The following is a 17941-nucleotide window of genomic DNA, read 5'->3' as shown; positions in this document are numbered from 1 at the left end:
TCTCTGGCTTGGTGATAGGTTAACTACAGAGGCCCCTCCCAGTGGTCCTCCCTGTCTGTCTCCTTATAGGTGGGTCCTGCAGCCTCTCCTCTCCTCACACTCCAACCCTGCTCATCTCTCAGCTGGACAGTAAGGGCCGTTCACACCACACACTGACAACATGCTGGGGACACTCTGCACTCTCATCACTGCTCTAACATGTAAGGAATTTACTGTTTGTTCATTCTGAATCTAAAAACAATGCCAATGAAGTTTTACATTCATGTATGATTAATTGTCTTAATAAATGGTGTGTTTAATTCCCACAGATGTCAGTTGCCAGAAAGCAGTGACACAGACACCTTCAGTACTGACTGTCAGTACAAAGGGGACTGCTACTTTTCACTGTGACATCACCAAAGATGAACGCAAATATGTATTCTGGTATAAACAAGTTCCAGGAGGAGCTCCTCAGTATGTGTTAAGGTTTCACCATTCTCATGCCTCTCCTGATGAATATGGTTCTGGTTTCTCCTCTGATCGTTTCACATCTAAAGCCACGTCTGATAAGGATTATCAGTTTATAATCAGTAATGTGCAGGAGACAGACTCAGCAGTGTATTACTGTAATACATGGGACGACTCTGTTAAAGAGCACGTATCACAGTGATATACACCATGACAAAAACCTCCTCACCAAACACACTCACTTCTGCTTTCAGATGTTCTGAATATAGACACTAACTGAATGTCAAGTCATCCTGAACCAGTATGTCTGCAGTAGGAGAACATTCCATGCTTGTGTTTTACACAAAACCCTTCACACATTTACTAGAATGTTGTCATTAACAATTACACCTAGTTGTCACAAAGCATGAATGATAAAGTGATATTCCAGAAGGTTCAGTCCTAACAGAAGACTCCATGTATCAGACAACCTCCATGATAGTCAGTCCCCTGGTTTACAGTAGAGACATATTACATCAACAGTCATTTAGTGATGTACTGTTAGTTCAGAACCCCACTATCAGGTCCAGATAATATTATCATTATGTTATTATTATACATATTATGACATGCTGATATCAGTAAGCTTATTATATAATGGAGGAGGGTAGAGGATATGTGGTGATTAACATAAACATCATGGATTATATAATGGAGGAGGGTAGAGGATATGTAGTAATTAATATATACATCATGGATTATATAATGGAGGAGGGTGGAGGATATGTGGTGATTAATATAAACATCATGGATTATATAATGGAGGAGGGTAGAGGATATGTGATTAATATAAACATGGATTATATAATGGAGGAGGGTAGAGGATATGTGGTGATTAATATAAACATCATGGATTATATAATGGAGGAGGGTAGAGGATATGTGGTGATTAATATAAACATCATGGATTATATAATGGAGGAGGGTAGAGGATATGTGATTAATATAAACATCATGGATTATATAATGGAGGAGGGTAGAGGATATGTGATTAATATAAACATGGATTATATAATGGAGGAGGGTAGAGGATATGTGGTGATTAATATAAACATCATGGATTATATAATGGAGGAGGGTAGAGGATATGTGGTGATTAATATAAACATCATGGATTATATAATGGAGGAGGGTAGAGGATATGTGATTAATATAAACATCATGGATTATATAATGGAGGAGGGTAGAGGATATGTGGTGATTAATATAAACATCATGGATTATATAATGGAGGAGGGTAGAGGATATGTGGTGATTAATATAAACATCATGGATTATATAATGGAGGAGGGTAGAGGATATGTGGTGATTAATATAAACATCATGGATTATATAATGGAGGAGGGTAGAGGATATGTGGTGATTAATATAAACATCATGGATTATATAATGGAGGAGGGTAGAGGATATGTGGTGATTAATATAAACATTATGGATTATATAATGGAGGAGGGTAGAGGATATGTGGTGATTAATATAAACATCATGGATTATATAATGGAGGGTAGAGGATATGTGGTGATTAATATAAACATCATGGATTATATAATGGAGGAGGGTAGAGGATATGTGGTGATTAATATAAACATCATGGATTATATAATGGAGGAGGGTAGAGGATATGTGGTGATTAATATAAACATCATGGATTATATAATGGAGGAGGGTAGAGGATATGTGGTGATTAATATAAACATCACGGATTATATAATGGAGGAGGGTAGAGGATATGTGGTGATTAATATAAACATCATGGATTATATAATGGAGGAGGGTAGAGGATATGTGGTGATTAATATAAACATCATGGATTATATAATGGAGGAGGGTAGAGGATATGTGATTAATATAAACATCATGGATTATATAATGGAGGAGGGTAGAGGATATGTGGTGATTAATATAAACATCATGGATTATATAATGGAGGAGGGTAGAGGATATGTGGTGATTAATATAAACATCACGGATTATATAATGGAGGAGGGTAGAGGATATGTGGTGATTAATATAAACATCATGGATTATATAATGGAGGAGGGTAGAGGATATGTGGTGATTAATATAAACATCATGGATTATATAATGGAGGAGGGTAGAGGATATGTGATTAATATAAACATCATGGATTATATAATGGAGGAGGGTAGAGGATATGTAGTGATTAATATAAACATCATGGATTATATAATGGAGGAGGGTAGAGGATATGTGGTGATTAATATAAACATCATGGATTATATAATGGAGGAGGGTAGAGGATATGTGGTGATTAATATAAACATCATGGATTATATAATGGAGGAGGGTAGAGGATATGTAGTGATTAATATAAACATCATGGATTATATAATGGAGGAGGGTAGAGGATATGTGGTGATTAATATAAACATCATGGATTATATAATGGAGGAGGGTAGAGGATATGTGATTAATATAAACATCATGGATTATATAATGGAGGAGGGTAGAGGATATGTGATTAATATAAACATCATGGATTATATAATGGAGGAGGGTAGAGGATATGTGGTGATTAATATAAACATCATGGATTATATAATGGAGGAGGGTAGAGGATATGTAGTGATTAATATAAACATCATGGATTATATAATGGAGGAGGGTAGAGGATATGTAGTGATTAATATAAACATCATGGATTATATAATGGAGGAGGGTAGAGGATATGTGATTAATATAAACATCATGGATTATATAATGGAGGAGGGTAGAGGATATGTGGTGATTAATATAAACATCATGGATTATATAATGGAGGAGGGTAGAGGATATGTGATTAACATAAACATCATGGATTATATAATGGAGGAGGGTAGAGGATATGTGGTGATTAATATAAACATCATGGATTATATAATGGAGCTGTGATGAGGGTAGAGGATGGTGCAGAGTCAAAAGCAGAACAGATATATTTGAGTTAGTTTATCATACTGGCTCTTTATTTAAATAGTTGGGACACATTTAAAGTGACTTGTAGGTCAGTGTGTTTAGAGTAAAGATCAACAATTATAATAGTATTATTAGAACTGCGGAAGTCTGTTAACCCCCAGACATGTCAATCAACTATGAGAGTAGCTGGTGATTGTAGAGGCCTATCCCTCTGGTCCTACGTGGCTTGCTGATAGGTTAACTGTAAAGGCCCTTCCCTCTGGTCCTCCCTGGTTGTTGATAGGTTAATTGCAGAGGCCCCTCCCCCTGGTCCTACATGGCTTGGTGATAGGTTAACTGTAGAGGCCCCTCCTTCTGCTCCTCCCTGTATGTGTCCTTATAGGTGGGTCCTGCAGCCTCTCCTCTCCTCACACTCCAACCCTGCTCATCTCTCAGCTGGACAGTAAGGGCCATTCACACCACACACTGACAACATGCTGGGGACACTCTGCACTCTCATCACTGCTCTAACATGTAAGGAGTCTGACTTCCTGGAGGTTTTACTTCCTGGTTTATTAATAATGAGTCTGTATGTTTCTCTTTACTACATGTCGTCTTCTTATTTCCCAGGTGTCAGTGGTGTGACTGTGGTGACACAGAAGCCTCCTGTTGTGACAGTGAGGAAAGGAGAGACGGCCACTCTGGACTGTGACCTGGGGACTGTTACTATTAGTTCTGCTCGTTGGTATAAACAGGTTCCAGGAGGAGTCCCTCAGTACGTGTTAAGGTGGTACCACACTGGTTGGAACTCTGTAGAATATGGTTCTGGTTTCTCCTCTCCTAAATTCACATCTAATCATCAGTCTAAATCAGATTATCGTTTGATTATTAATACTGTGGAGGAGACAGACTCGGCAGTGTATTACTGTCAGACATGGGACGACTCTGTTAAAGTGTACGTATCACAGTGATATACACCATGACAAAAACCTCCTCACCAAACACACTCACTTCTGCTTTCAGATGTTCTGAATATAGACACTAACTGAATGTCAAGTCATCCTGAACCAGTATGTCTGCAGTAGGAGAACATTCCATGCTTGTGTTTTACACAAAACCCTTCACACATTTACTAGAATGTTGTCATTAACAATTACACCTAGTTGTCACAATGCATGAATGATAAAGTGATATTCCAGAAGGTTCAGTCCTAACAGAAGACTCCATGTATCAGATAACCTCCATGATAGTCAGTCCCCTGGTTTACAGTAGAGACATATTACATCAACAGTCATTTAGAGATGTACTGTTAGTTCAGAACCCCACTATCAGGTCCAGATATTATCATTATGATGTTATTATCTATATTATGACATGCTGATTTTAAGGAAACTTACCAACATAACTCACATGAAACAAAATACTGCTCTTTTCAGTGTAACCAAAATGATCCCATATAGTTTTTGTTAGTCCAATATAAAATATATATATTATTGATAGTTGAATAGTTACAGTAATTTAAATTGATTAAAAGTCCATCATACAGAAGCTGATAGGGTGAGATATAGAGGCCCCTCCCTCTGGTCCTCCCTGGCTTGGTGATAGGTTAACTGTAGATGCCCCTCCCTCTGCTCCTCCCTGTCTGTCTCCTTATAGGTGGGTCCTGCAGCCTCTCCTCACACTCCAACCCTACTCATCTCTCAGCTGGACAGTAAGGGCCGTTCACACCACACACTGACAACATGCTGGGGACACTCTGCACTCTCATCACTGCTCTAACATGTAAGGAGTCTGACTTCCTGGAGGTTTTACTTCCTATTTTATTGATAATGAGTCTGTATGTTTCTCTTTACTACATGTCATCTTCTTATTTCCCAGGTGTCAGTGGTGTGATTGTGGTGACACAGAAGCCTCCTGTTGTAACGGTGAGCAAAGGAGAGACGGCTACTCTGGACTGTAACCTGGGGACTGTTCAGAATAGTGCTGCTCGTTGGTATAAACAGGTTCCAGGAGGAGTTCCTCAGTTTGTTTTATATTTCTACCACCCTAATAGTGCTCCTACCTATGGCTCTGGTTTCTCATCTCCTAAATTCACATCTGATCATCAGTCTAAATCAGATTATCGTTTGATTATTAATACTGTGGAGGAGACAGACTCAGCAGTGTATTACTGTCATACATATGACAGCTCTGTTAAAGAGGACGTATCACAGTGATATACACCATGACAAAAACCTCCTCACCAAACACACTCACTTCTGCTTTCAGATGTTCTGAATATAGACACTAACTGAATGTCAAGTCATCCTGAACCAGTATGTCTGCAGTAGGAGAACATTCCATGCTTGTGTTTTACACAAAACCCTTCACACATTTACTAGAATGTTGTCATTAACAATTACACCTAGTTGTCACAAAGCATGAATGATAAAGTGATATTCCAGAAGGTTCAGTTTTAACAGAAGACTCCATGTATCAGACAACCTCCATGATAGTCAGTCCCCTGGTTTACAGTAGAGACATATTACATCAACAGTCATTTAGTGATGTACTGTTAGTTCAGAACCCCACTATCAGGTCCAGATAATATTATTATTATGTTATTATTATACATATTATGACATGCTGATTTTAAGGAAACTTACCAACATAACTCACATGAAACTAAATACTGCTCTTTTCAGTGTAACCAAAATGATCCCATATGGTTTTTGTTAGTCCAATATAAAATATATATATTTTTGATAGTTGAATAGTTACAGTAATTTAAATTGATTAAAAGTCCATCATACAGAAGCTGATAGGGTGAGATATAGAGGCCCCTCCCTCTGGTCCTCCCTGGCTTGGTGATAGGTTAACTGTAGATGCCCCTCCCTCTGCTCCTCCCTGTCTGTCTCCTTATAGGTGGGTCCTGCAGCCTCTCCTCACACTCCAACCCTACTCATCTCTCAGCTGGACAGTAAGGGCCGTTCACACCACACACTGACAACATGCTGGGGACACTCTGTACTCTCATCACTGCTCTAACATGTAAGGAGTCTGACTTCCTGGAGGTTTTGCTTCCTGGTTTATTAATAATGAGTCTGTATGTTTCTCTTTACTACATGTCATCTTCTTATTTCCCAGGTGTCAGTGGTGTGACTTTGGTGACACAGAAGCCTCCTGTTGTGACAGTGAGCAAAGGAGACACGGCCACTCTGGACTGTAACCTGGGGGCTGTTGATAACAGAGACGGGCACTCTGAACTGTAACCTGGGAACTGTTGATAATAGAGACGGCCACTCTGGACTGTAACCTGGGGACTGTTGATAATAGAGACGGCCACTATGGACTGTAACCTGGGGACTGTTGATGATAGAGACGGACACTCTGGACTATAACCTGGGGACTGTTGATAATAGAGACGGACACTCTGGACTGTAACCTGGGGACTGTTGATAATAGAGACGGCCACTCTGGACTGTAACCTGGGGACTGTTGATAATAGAGACGGCCACTATGGACTGTAACCTGGGGACTGTTGATGATAGAGACGGACACTCTGGACTGTAACCTGGGGACTGTTGATAATAGAGACGGCCACTCTGGACTGTAACCTGGGGTCTGTTGATAATAGAGACGGCCACTCTGGACTGTAACATGGGGACTGTTGATAATAGAGACGGCCACTCTGGACTGTAACCTGGGGACTGTTGATAATAGAGACGGCCACTCTGGACTGTAACCTGGGGTCTGTTGATGATAGAGACAGACACTCTGGACTGTAACCTGGGGACTGTTGATAATAGAGATGGCCACTCTGGACTGTAACCTGGGGACTGTTGATGATAGAGACAGACACTATGGACTGTAACCTGGGGACTGTTGATAATAGAGAAGGCCACTCTGGACTGTAACCTGGGGACTGTTGATGATAGAGACGGACACTATGGACTGTAACCTGGGGACTGTTGATAATAGAGACGGCCACTCTGGACTGTAACCTGGATACTGTTGATGATATAGACAGACACTATGGACTGTAACCTGGGGACTGTTGATAATAGAGACGGCCACTCTGAACTGTAACCTGGGGACTGTTGATAATAGAGATGGCCACTCTGGACTGTAACCTGGGGACTGTTGATAATAGAGACGGACACTCTGGACTGTAACCTGGGGACTGTTGATAATAGAGACGACCACTATGGACTGTAACCTGGGGTCTGTTGATAATAGAGACGACCACTCTGGACTGTAACCTGGGGACTGTTGATAATAGAGACAGCCACTTTGGACTGTAACCTGAGGACTGTTGATATTAGAGATTGGCACTCTGGACTGTAACCTGGGGACTGTTTGTAAGAGACGGCTACACTGGACTGTAACCTGTGGACTGTTGATAGTAGAGAAGGCCACTATGGACTGTAACCTGGGGACTGTTTCTCCTAAATTCACATCTGAGAGTGAAGCTCTGTCTGAATGGATGTTTCAGTTCTTGTCCTCTCAGTAGAGAGAGTAAAGCTCTGTCTGAATGGGATGTTTCAGTTCCTGTCCTCTCAGTAGAGAGAGTGAAGCTCTTTCTGAATGGGATGTTTCAGTTCCTGTCCTCTCAGTAGTGAGAGTGAAGCTCTGTCTGAATGGGATGTTTCAGTTCCTGTCCTCTCAGTAGAGAGAGTGAAGCTCTGTCTGAATGGATGTTTCAGTTCCTGTCCTCTCAGTAGAGAGAGTGAAGCTCTGTCTGAATGGGATGTTTCAGTTCCTGTCCTCTCAGTAGAGAGAGTGAAGCTCTGTCTGAATGGGATGTTTCAGTTCCTGTCCTCTCAGTAGAGAGAGTAAAGCTCTGTCTGAATGGGATGTTTCAGTTCCTGTCCTCTCAGTAGAGAGAGTGAAGCTCTGTCTGAATGGGATGTTTCAGTTCCTGTCCTCTCAGTAGAGAGAGTGAAGCTCTGTCTGAATGGGATGTTTCAGTTCCTGTCCTCTCAGTAGAGTGAGTGAAGCTCTGTCTGAATGGATGTTTCAGTTCCTGTCCTCTCAGTAGAGAGAGTAAAGCTCTGTCTGAATGGGATGTTTCAGTTCCTGTCCTCTCAGTAGTGAGAGTGAAGCTCTGTCTGAATGGAATGTTTCAGTTCCTGTCCTCTCAGTAGAGAGAGTGAAGCTCTGTCTGAATGGGATGTTTCAGTTCCTGTCCTCTCAGTAGTGAGAGTGAAGCTCTGTCTGAATGGGATGTTTCAGTTCCTGTCCTCTCAGTAGAGAGAGTGAAGCTCTGTCTGAATGGGATGCTTCAGTTCCTGTCCTCTCAGTCGTGAGAGTGAAGCTCTGTCTGAATGGGATGTTTCAGTTCCTGTCCTCTCAGTAGAGAGAGTTAAGCTCTGTCTGAATGGATGTTTCAGTTCCTGTCCTCTCAGTAGAGAGAGTGAAGCTCTGTCTGAATGGATGTTTCAGTTCCTGTCCTCTCAGTAGTGAGAGTGAAGCTCTGTCTGAATGGGATGTTTCAGTTCCTGTCCTCTCAGTAGTGAGAGTGAAGCTCTGTCTGAATGGGATGTTTCAGTTCCTGTCCTCTCAGTAGAGAGAGTGAAGCTCTGTCTGAATGGATGTTTCAGTTCCTGTCCTTTCAGTAGAGAGCGTGAAGCTCTGTCTGAATGGGATGTTTCAGTTCCTGTCCTCTCAGTAGTGAGAGTGAAGCTCTATCTAAATGGGATGTTTCAGTTCCTATCCTCTCAGTAGAGAGAGTGAAGCTCTGTCTGAATGGGATATTTCAGTTCCTGTCCTCTCAGTAGAGAGAGTGCCTCTCTGTCTGAATGGGATGTTTCAGTTCCTGTCCTCTCAGTAGAGAGAGTGAAGCTGTCTAAATGGGATGTTTCAGTTCCTTTCCTCTCAGTAGAGAGAGTGAAGCTCTGTCTGAATGGGATGCTTCAGTTCCTGTCCTCTCAGTAGAGAGAGTGAAGCTCTGTCTGAATGGGATGTTTCAGTTCCTGTCCTCTCAGTAGAGAGAGTGAAGCTCTGTCTAAATGGGATGTTTCAGTTCCTGTCCTCTCAGTAGAGAGAGTGAAGCTCTGTCTGAATGGGATGTTTCAGTTCCTGTCCTCTCAGTAGAGATAGTGAAGCTCTGTCTGAATGGGATGTTTCAGTTCCTGTCCTCTCAGTAGAGAGAGTGAAGCTCTGTCTGAATGGGAGGTTTCAGTTCCTGTCCTCTCAGTAGAGAGAGTGAAGCTCTGTCTGAATGGGATGTTTCAGTTCCTGTCCTCTCAGTAGAGAGAGTGAAGCTCTGTCTGAATGGATGTTTCAGTTCCTGTCCCCTCAGTAGAGAGAGTGAAGCTCTGTCTGAATGGGATGTTTCAGTTCCTGTCCTCTCAGTAGAGAGAGTGAAGCTCTGTCTGAATGGATGTTTCAGTTCCTGTCCTCTCAGTAGAGAGAGTGAAGCTCTGTCTAAATGGGATGTTTCAGTTCCTGTCCTCTCAGTAGAGAGAGTGAAGCTCTGTCTGAATGGGATGTTTCAGTTCCTGTCCTCTCAGTAGAGATAGTGAAGCTCTGTCTGAATGGGATAGTTCAGTTCCTGTCCTCTCAGTAGAGAGAGTGAAGCTCTGTCTAAATGGGATGTTTCAGTTCCTGTCCTCTCAGTAGAGAGAGTGAAGCTCTGTCTAAATGGGATGTTTCAGTTCCTGTCCTCTCAGTAGAGAGAGGGAGGAGGTTATTGTACGGCCGTGTATACAAACTGAATCACTGTGGTATTCGGACAAGGAACCAAGCTCATTGTCACTGGTGAGTACCCTTTCTTTTAACCTTATTTTTGTTTTCAAGTTTTTTTGTAATACGTAAAAGGTAATAGAGTTACATATTTAACATTATATTCTTATTTCATATATATTTAGTGTAAATAACCTACTTTGTGGACTGATTATCAAGAGTCATGGACACCATGTGACATCTTCATAGCCTACAGTATATCTGTAGTTGTTGATTTCACATTTAAACTTAAAAAACGTGATGGACTATTTGACCATGTAGGTTACTGCTGTCACTTGACAACACTACTCATTTATAATGTCTCATACAATAATAATATATTTACTCAGAGGTAGATTTGAATGTGAAGTCTACATAAAGTGGTATGAACCTTTAAAATGTTGGTCCCACGTTATATTAAATAATGATAAGACCATGTATATGGTAGTTACACACAATGTTGCTACATGCTTCATTACATTGCAGGCTACTACATTACAGTTGGTGACTCTGTTTGCTGGTTGACTAGTAGTAGGATATATGTTTGATTTTATCCCTCATTCAGAACATCTGACTACTTGATTATGTTTAAACTTAGAGATCTGAACTCATTATCCACTTGCACAGAAATCTGCTTCACCTCTGAAAAGTCACACATGGAGAGTTACTTAGAAAGTTTCTAAATAAGTCCAGCTACAAACAGACATATGAGTAATATGTAACTATAGAATTACATGGTTTTAGTGCCTTTTCATTTATGATCCCAACATGTTAATTGTTTGTAGCCTTTGAGAAAACGTTGTATTTTTTATTCTACAGTATAATCACACAACCCTGTTTCATTCTACTAACATATCAAATGATTTAGTGTAATATTTATTCTGCTCATTCCATTGGTCCAGACTCTACCCTCCCTCCGCCTGTCTTGACCATCTTCCCTCCGTCCAGCGATGAGTTGAAGTCCAGCAAAGTCACCCTGGTGTGTCTGGCCAGTCAGATGGCCATGGGCTACGCTGATGTCAGCTGGACCGCGGGAGGGAATCCGGTCACCGGCGGCATCGCAACGAGTGGCCCGGTGCCGCAAGCCGACAAGACGTTCCAACTCAGCAGCTGTCTGACCGTTGACACGTCAGAATGGAACCAGGACAAAGTGTTCTCATGTAAAGTCACCGCGGGCTCCAAGTTCGCTGAGAAAGACATCAAGAAGTCTGTATGCAGCACTGAATAGCCTGAGAACCATTGTAATGTCCATTTGATTTTCTACATCACTTTTCAAGATATTGTTAATGCATTAGAAGTTTAACCTGCATATATACATGATGTTCCATAAAAGATAAATAGCTAATCACACTGATATCATAGACTATATGATAAGTAGACTTTTTATATTTGAAATGGGTTGCTTTGCAGATGTATAATAGAGGAATAGTTAGAGCTTTGCTGTATTGTGGATATTAAATAAAGAACATTCTAAAGAACAAGTGTTTGTATTTGAGCATGTTGATGAACATCAGTGTTAGCAGCACTAAATGATTGTGAATCTGGATAATGACTGTTTAAATTGAACCAAGACAGAGAAGCCCAGAATCCTTACCTGCTTTATTATCATAAGAAGGATTCTGACCAACCAGAGATGACCTAACAGTTGACTGTTCTCTAGTATTAACATTGGATGTTGGACTCAGTATCATTTCAGCATTATTACAACTGTATAGGTCTGGTCTTCACTTAGTCTCCCATTGACATCAATCCATGACTGAGTAAACACTCAATGAGGTCCTTTATCTTCTTCCCCAGAGTCAGATGAAGATCGCACAATGACTGGAAGTCTATGGGAAACGCTAGTTAACATTGACTGACTAAACTAACTAAATAACTTCCTTCAAACTGGACACAGAGAAATACAAATGGTATGAACAAGTCCATCTGACTATGGGGAAGTATATAAAGGGCCTCATTGCCAAAATTAGAATGGCTGGTAAAGTATCCCCTTACTAAGTGGAAGTTAGGATTGGTCCAACATATAGAGCAGGGGTGTCAAACTCAAATACCCAGTGGGCCAAAATGTAAAACCTGAACAAAGTCGCGGGCCAACATTGAACAAATGAACCTTTTAATATGGACCCAAACAAGTTTTGCTTTAACATTGAATATGGAACAAGCATCGCTTATTACCATACAATATATAATTTAATAGTGGAGACATGCAAAATCGAATTTCAAATGAAAAAACACATCAATGGCATTCATTTATTAAATAAATACAATTTAAATAAAAATCGTATGCCTCTTTTCTATTTGCAGCCTTCTGATTTAAATACCAAAAACTTTTTCCACTGGCTAATAATTTTACAAATAAAATGATAATAAATCAATCAACCATTCAAGCCCATGCCTTGTAGCAAGAAAAAGTGCACAAAGAAAACGTGAATTATTGCACACTGATCTAATCTGATGTGCCCAAGCCAGATACCTGGCATCTCTTCTTGGATGCTAGTTCATCAATAGCGTAGCGTCTATGTTGCTATGACTACTGTCACAGAGGAGAGGGCGTTTCTGGGTCCTGTCCTGATTGTCGCGCGAAAACAACAGCAGTTCATTATGGGATTCGTAGTATTAGCGGTGAATGCGCTGTATAATACCGGCGGGCCAGCTCTAGTAGTAATTTGGTATTGTCTCGCGGGCCAAATATAATTACCCCGCGGGCCAAATTTGGCCCGCGGGCCAGAGTTTGACACCCATGATATAGAGAGTCATGTCATGCTGTGTTTCACATTCTGCATCAGTGATCAGAACAGAGGCTGCAGTTCTGTCAACGTCCACCAGAGGAGGACATACGGCCACCAATAATGACTGAGGAAAGATCTACATGTACATTACAACAGGAACAGCTGTCTGTAGACCACTGGTTTCAGTCCCACCCAAAGACCAGCTGATGGTTTCATGTCTACTGTCTCTAGTTATCAGAGTCATTCACCAGGGACGTGTTCTAGATCTGACACTGAGTTACAGGCAGTGATGTGTTGTTCCCCTTCTCCCCCAGAACACACCTGCTCCCCCCCTCCTCCTCCTCTCCTTTTTATAGCTTCATGCAAATTAAGAGGTTATTTTATCTCCTCTCAGAACTGTGTGTGGGGGGGGGTCTGCAGGTGACCAGAGGAGTGGACTGAAACTGAAAATGTGTCCCAAATGGCACTCTTTTCCATTTATAGTGCACTACTTTTGATAAAGGCCCATTGGGTTCTGGTCAACAGTAGTGCACTATAAAGGGAATAGGGAGACATCCTAAGTACCTCATCAATATGTTGGTCTTGTGTAAAACTAGTATAGGATATTAAACTCCAGTTATGATTTGATTGAGGTAGAATATGAGTCAGTGAAGAAGACAGGATCTCATGTAGAGCAATGAGAATAATAGTTGGTCTCTCATATAATCTGGTTACTTTGACCAATCAGAGAAATACAATGAAAAATATTAATAACAATCAACAATGAAAGTAACTGGTGGTAGGTTGATTGCAGAGGCCCCTCCCTCTGGTACTCCCTGGCTTGGTGATAGGTTAACTGAAGATGCCCCTCCCCCTGCTCCTCCCTGTCCTCACCAAAGACACTCACTTCTGCTTTCAGATGTTCTGAATATAGACACTAACTGAATGTCAAGTCATCCTGAACCAGTGTCTCTGCAGTAGGAGAACATTCCATGCTTGTGTTTTACACAAAACCCTTCACACATTTACTAGAATGTTGTCATTAACAATTACACCTAGTTGTCACAAAGCATGGATGATAAAGTGATATTCCAGAAGGTTCAGTCCTAACAGAAGACTCCATGTATCAGACAACCTCCATGATAGTCAGTCCCCTGGTTTACAGTAGAGACGTATTACATCAACAGTCATTTAGTGATGTACTGTTAGTTCAGAACCCCACTATCAGGTCCAGATAATATGATCATTATGTTATTATTATTGTAACGGGTTTCGTCCTCTTCGTCTGAGGAGGAGTAGCAAGGAACGGACCAATATGCAGCGTGGTAAGTGTCCATAATGATATATTTAATCAATCAAACAGAACACTGAACGAAATAACAAAAATACAAAACAAACAACCCGAAACAGTCCCGTATGGTGAAAACACTATCACAGGATACAACCACCCACAAAACACAAAGAAAAACAGGCTACCTAAATATGGCTCCCAATCAGAGACAACGACTGACACCTGCCTCTGATTGGGAACCATACTAGGCCAAACACAGAAATAGACAACCTAGACATACAACATAGAATGCCCACCCACATCACACCCTGACCAAACAAAACATAGAAACATACAAAGCAATCTATGGTCAGGGCGTGGCAATTATACATATGCTGATTTTAAGGAAACTTACCAACACAAATCACATGAAACTAATTACTGCTCTTTTCAGTGTAACCAAAATGATCACACATGGTTTTTGTTAGTCCAATATAAAATATATATATTTTTAATAATATAATAGTTACAGTCATTTAAATGTATCAGAAGTCCATCTTCTCAGAAGCTGATAGGGTGAGATATAGAGGCCCCTCCCTCTGGTCCTCCCTGTCTGTCTCCTTATAGGTGGGTCCTGCAGCCTCTCCTCACACTCCAACCCTGCTCATCTCTCAGCTGGACAGTAAGGGCCGTTCACACCACACACTGACAACATGCTGGGGACACTCTGCACTCTCATCACTGCTCTAACATGTAAGGATTTACTGTATGTTCAATCTGAATCTAAAGATTTCAATAGAAGTTGTACATTCATGTATGATAACATGTCGTAAATTCTGTGTTTCATTCCCACAGATGTCAGTTGCCAGAAAGCAGTGATACAGACACCTGCAGTACTGACTGTCAGTACAAAGGGGACTGCCACTTTCACTGTGACATTACCAAAGGGGAAGGCAATTATGTAAACTGGTTTAAACAGGTTCCAGGAGGAGCACCTCAATATGTGTTAAGGTTTTACCATAGATGGGGAAGCTCTACCTCTTCCTCTCCTGACAAATATGGATCTGGTTTCTCCTCTGATAGTTTCACATCTAAAGCCACGTCTGATAAGGATTATCAGTTTATAATCAGTAAGGTGGAGGAGGCAGACTCAGCAGTGTATTACTGTCAGACTCGAAATGACTCTCCTTTTGCGTACGTATCACAGTGATATACACCATGACAAAAACCTCCTCACCAAATACACTCACTTCTGCTTCATGCGTGGCAGTGGGTGAACTCTAAGAAACATCAGTTGGTCAGTGATTATTATAACAATATATACATGTCACAATGGGAGATCTGGAAATGGAGGAACCATCCATCCCTACACGTCAAAAAGATTATAAGAAGACATTGTCTGAAAGGAAATGAATGTTGTCTTTCTTGTTGTGATCATCACCATCATCATAATCATCATCATCATCACAACCATCATCACATCCACCATCATCATCATATAAAGACTGCATCATATGAATAGTACTTTAACTCATGTATTTGTATTTGTATTTAAGGTATTTGTATTTATTATGGATCCCCATTAGCTCTTCCTGGGGTCCGGCAAAATTAAGGCAGTTATTGGCCTTATGTAGCCCCGCCCACTTGACCCAGTTCCATTCGAACGCGATTGTGTTTCCGTTTTACAACTACCTTCAATGCTAGTGAATTACCTCAGAGCGGTGGCTAGCTAATAATTAACAAACGTGCATCATTAACACATTTTAACAAATAAACAAAAACAAAACATGGCTCACATTTGGGAACACACACAAATGGCTCTTCGGAGGTCGGATGGTATCACCGTACCCCATCCATCCACGATTAATAATTGGGTGAATGAAATGACTTATGGGGACAATCTTAATTACTTGGTGCTCTCCTTGGGAGCGGATGGTTCCACTATGAAAAAGGCCTATCAGTACCTCCACAGTGGTAAGGTGGGCCGAGTTCTTCTTCACCAGGAGGAGGGAAAAGGATTGGTATTTTTGAAGGCTGATGTTCAGCCCAGCCAATCAATCAGCTCCTACCACTCTGCTTGGGTACTTGTATCCAATAACGGATCCGTAGAGACGGCTGGATGTCCTTGCATCGCTGGCCTTGGAAAGTCATGCAGCCTCAATTTTGTGGAAGGTAGGTAAATAAGCAAAGTCACTTGCATTTCAGCCTACATGTGTTGTGGTAACAGTTACTATAATCCATAGGCTAACTTTATGATAGAGTTCTCAGATGATATCTATGATCATTCTCAGCGTTACTTGGTCTTGTAATTGATGTTTATAGCCTATTTTCTTTGTTCCTTTTATTAATGAAAGTGCGCAATACTGCCTTATCTAGACACAGAATGATAAAAGAGTCAGGCTTAACATAGCAGTTAGACCCAACGTTTTGTTGGATGGAAGCTGAATGGAGAATGTCATGATTTATTATTATTGTAACATGTATTTGTGGATCAACAGAACTGCCGTATTAATGTGGGGAATCTGTAAGTATCCTGTCAAATCTCATGTTGGGGAAGCAAGGTAGGTTTATGGAAACCTGTTAAGGACAGGTGGTGCTGTTGTCACTTTTGGGGAAAATCGTTCAAAATTTAAACGGCCTCCTACTCAATTCTTGCTCGTACAATATGCATATTATTATTAATATTGGATAGAAAACACTCTCTAGTTTCTAAAACAGTTCTAATTATTTCTCTAAGTGAAACAGAACTCTTTTTACAGCCCATTTCCTATCCGGAAGTGAGATTTCCAAAATCGAGGTCTCTCTTCAAGAGCTTGTCTATAAAAGGGCATGTCACTTATGACTGTAGAAACTCGCCATACGCCTTCCCCTGGGTGTCATGCGGAAGTGAGAGCAGAAATCACTTGATTATCTCGTTCTGGGATTGAATACACCCTCTTGGAGTGAGAGGTTGCCATTTATTTTTTGTTGGAAGGCGCGAAGTTGGACCTGGAATCGCCTCCTGGAAAACCGTCGTTATAGATGAATATGATCTCCGGCTTCGATTTTATTTGATACATGTCACAATATCATCCTAAAGTATGTTTTTTCAATATAGTTTAATTATAGTATTTCAATTTTTTCGGGACTTTAGACGTGATGCGTTGGAGGAATTTCTTCAAGAAGGAGAGGTTAGCGCCGCACGGCCAGTGTGCTTGCTAATTCAAGAGGGAAATAGTTCGTTCTGGATCCAAACAAAGACGCTTCTGAACAAAGGACCCCTTGTACAACATTCTGATGGAAGATCAACAAAGATAAGGACCCAATTTGGGATGCGATTTCATATATCTGTCAAACTGTGCTATCGCTAACGTTTGCCTTCAATCAATGCTGTTGTGTTATAGCTATTGTAGTAAGCTAATATAACGATATATTGTGTTTTCGCTGTAAAACACTTCAAAAATCGGAAATATTGGCTTTATTCACAAGATCTTTGTCTTTCATTTACTATCCACCATATATTTATCTGAAATGTTTTATGATGAGTAATTAGGTAGTTGACGTTGGTGTCTGTATTTACTCTGGCTACTCCCGTGCTATTTCTGACTGTAGCTATGATGGTAGCAGTAATGTAAAACTGATTTATAGCTCAAATATGCACATTTTTTGAACAAAACATAGATTTATTGTGTAACATGTTATAGGACTGTCATCTGAGGGAGTTGTTTCTAGGTTAGTTTGGTTGGTTCTTGGTTAGTTAGGTTGGCTTTGTGCATGCCACCTGTGCTGTGAAAAATGTCTGTCCTTCTTTGTATTTGGTGGTGAGCTAACATAAATATATATTGTGTTTTCCCTGTAAAACATTTAAAAAATCGGACATGTTGGCTGGATTCACAAGATG

At 40.7% G+C, this 17941-nt stretch overlaps 1 protein-coding gene across 1 annotated transcript; it reads left to right on the top strand.

The window, feature by feature from the left end:
* Window positions 1-52: 52 nt before the first annotated feature.
* On the top strand, window positions 53-11559 carry LOC120043757 (immunoglobulin lambda-1 light chain-like). The gene is made up of 5 exons (XM_038988320.1): window positions 53-200; window positions 3782-3912; window positions 4009-4327; window positions 10076-10119; window positions 10986-11559. Exons 2-5 carry the CDS (start codon window positions 3873-3875, stop codon window positions 11309-11311), a joined length of 729 nt encoding a protein of 242 aa, XP_038844248.1. The 5' UTR covers window positions 53-200; window positions 3782-3872; the 3' UTR covers window positions 11312-11559.
* Window positions 11560-17941: the final 6382 nt, after the last annotated feature.

Source organism: Salvelinus namaycush, chromosome 3, assembly GCF_016432855.1.
Source record: "Salvelinus namaycush isolate Seneca chromosome 3, SaNama_1.0, whole genome shotgun sequence".
In the NCBI taxonomy this organism is placed as follows: Eukaryota; Metazoa; Chordata; class Actinopteri; order Salmoniformes; family Salmonidae; genus Salvelinus; species Salvelinus namaycush.
Note: the sequence above shows the minus strand (reverse complement) of the source record. Positions and strands in the feature narration are given on the sequence as shown.

Excerpts from the sequence above, each read along its gene's own strand:
- LOC120043757 (XM_038988320.1), top strand. The coding sequence starts at position 3,873 with ATGCTGGGGACACTCTGCACTCTCATCACTGCTCTAACAT. Across the intron at positions 3,913-4,008 it reads TCTCATCACTGCTCTAACAT|GTGTCAGTGGTGTGACTGTG; the intron begins GTAAGGAGTCTG and ends CTTATTTCCCAG. Across the intron at positions 10,120-10,985 it reads AACCAAGCTCATTGTCACTG|ACTCTACCCTCCCTCCGCCT; the intron begins GTGAGTACCCTT and ends CCATTGGTCCAG.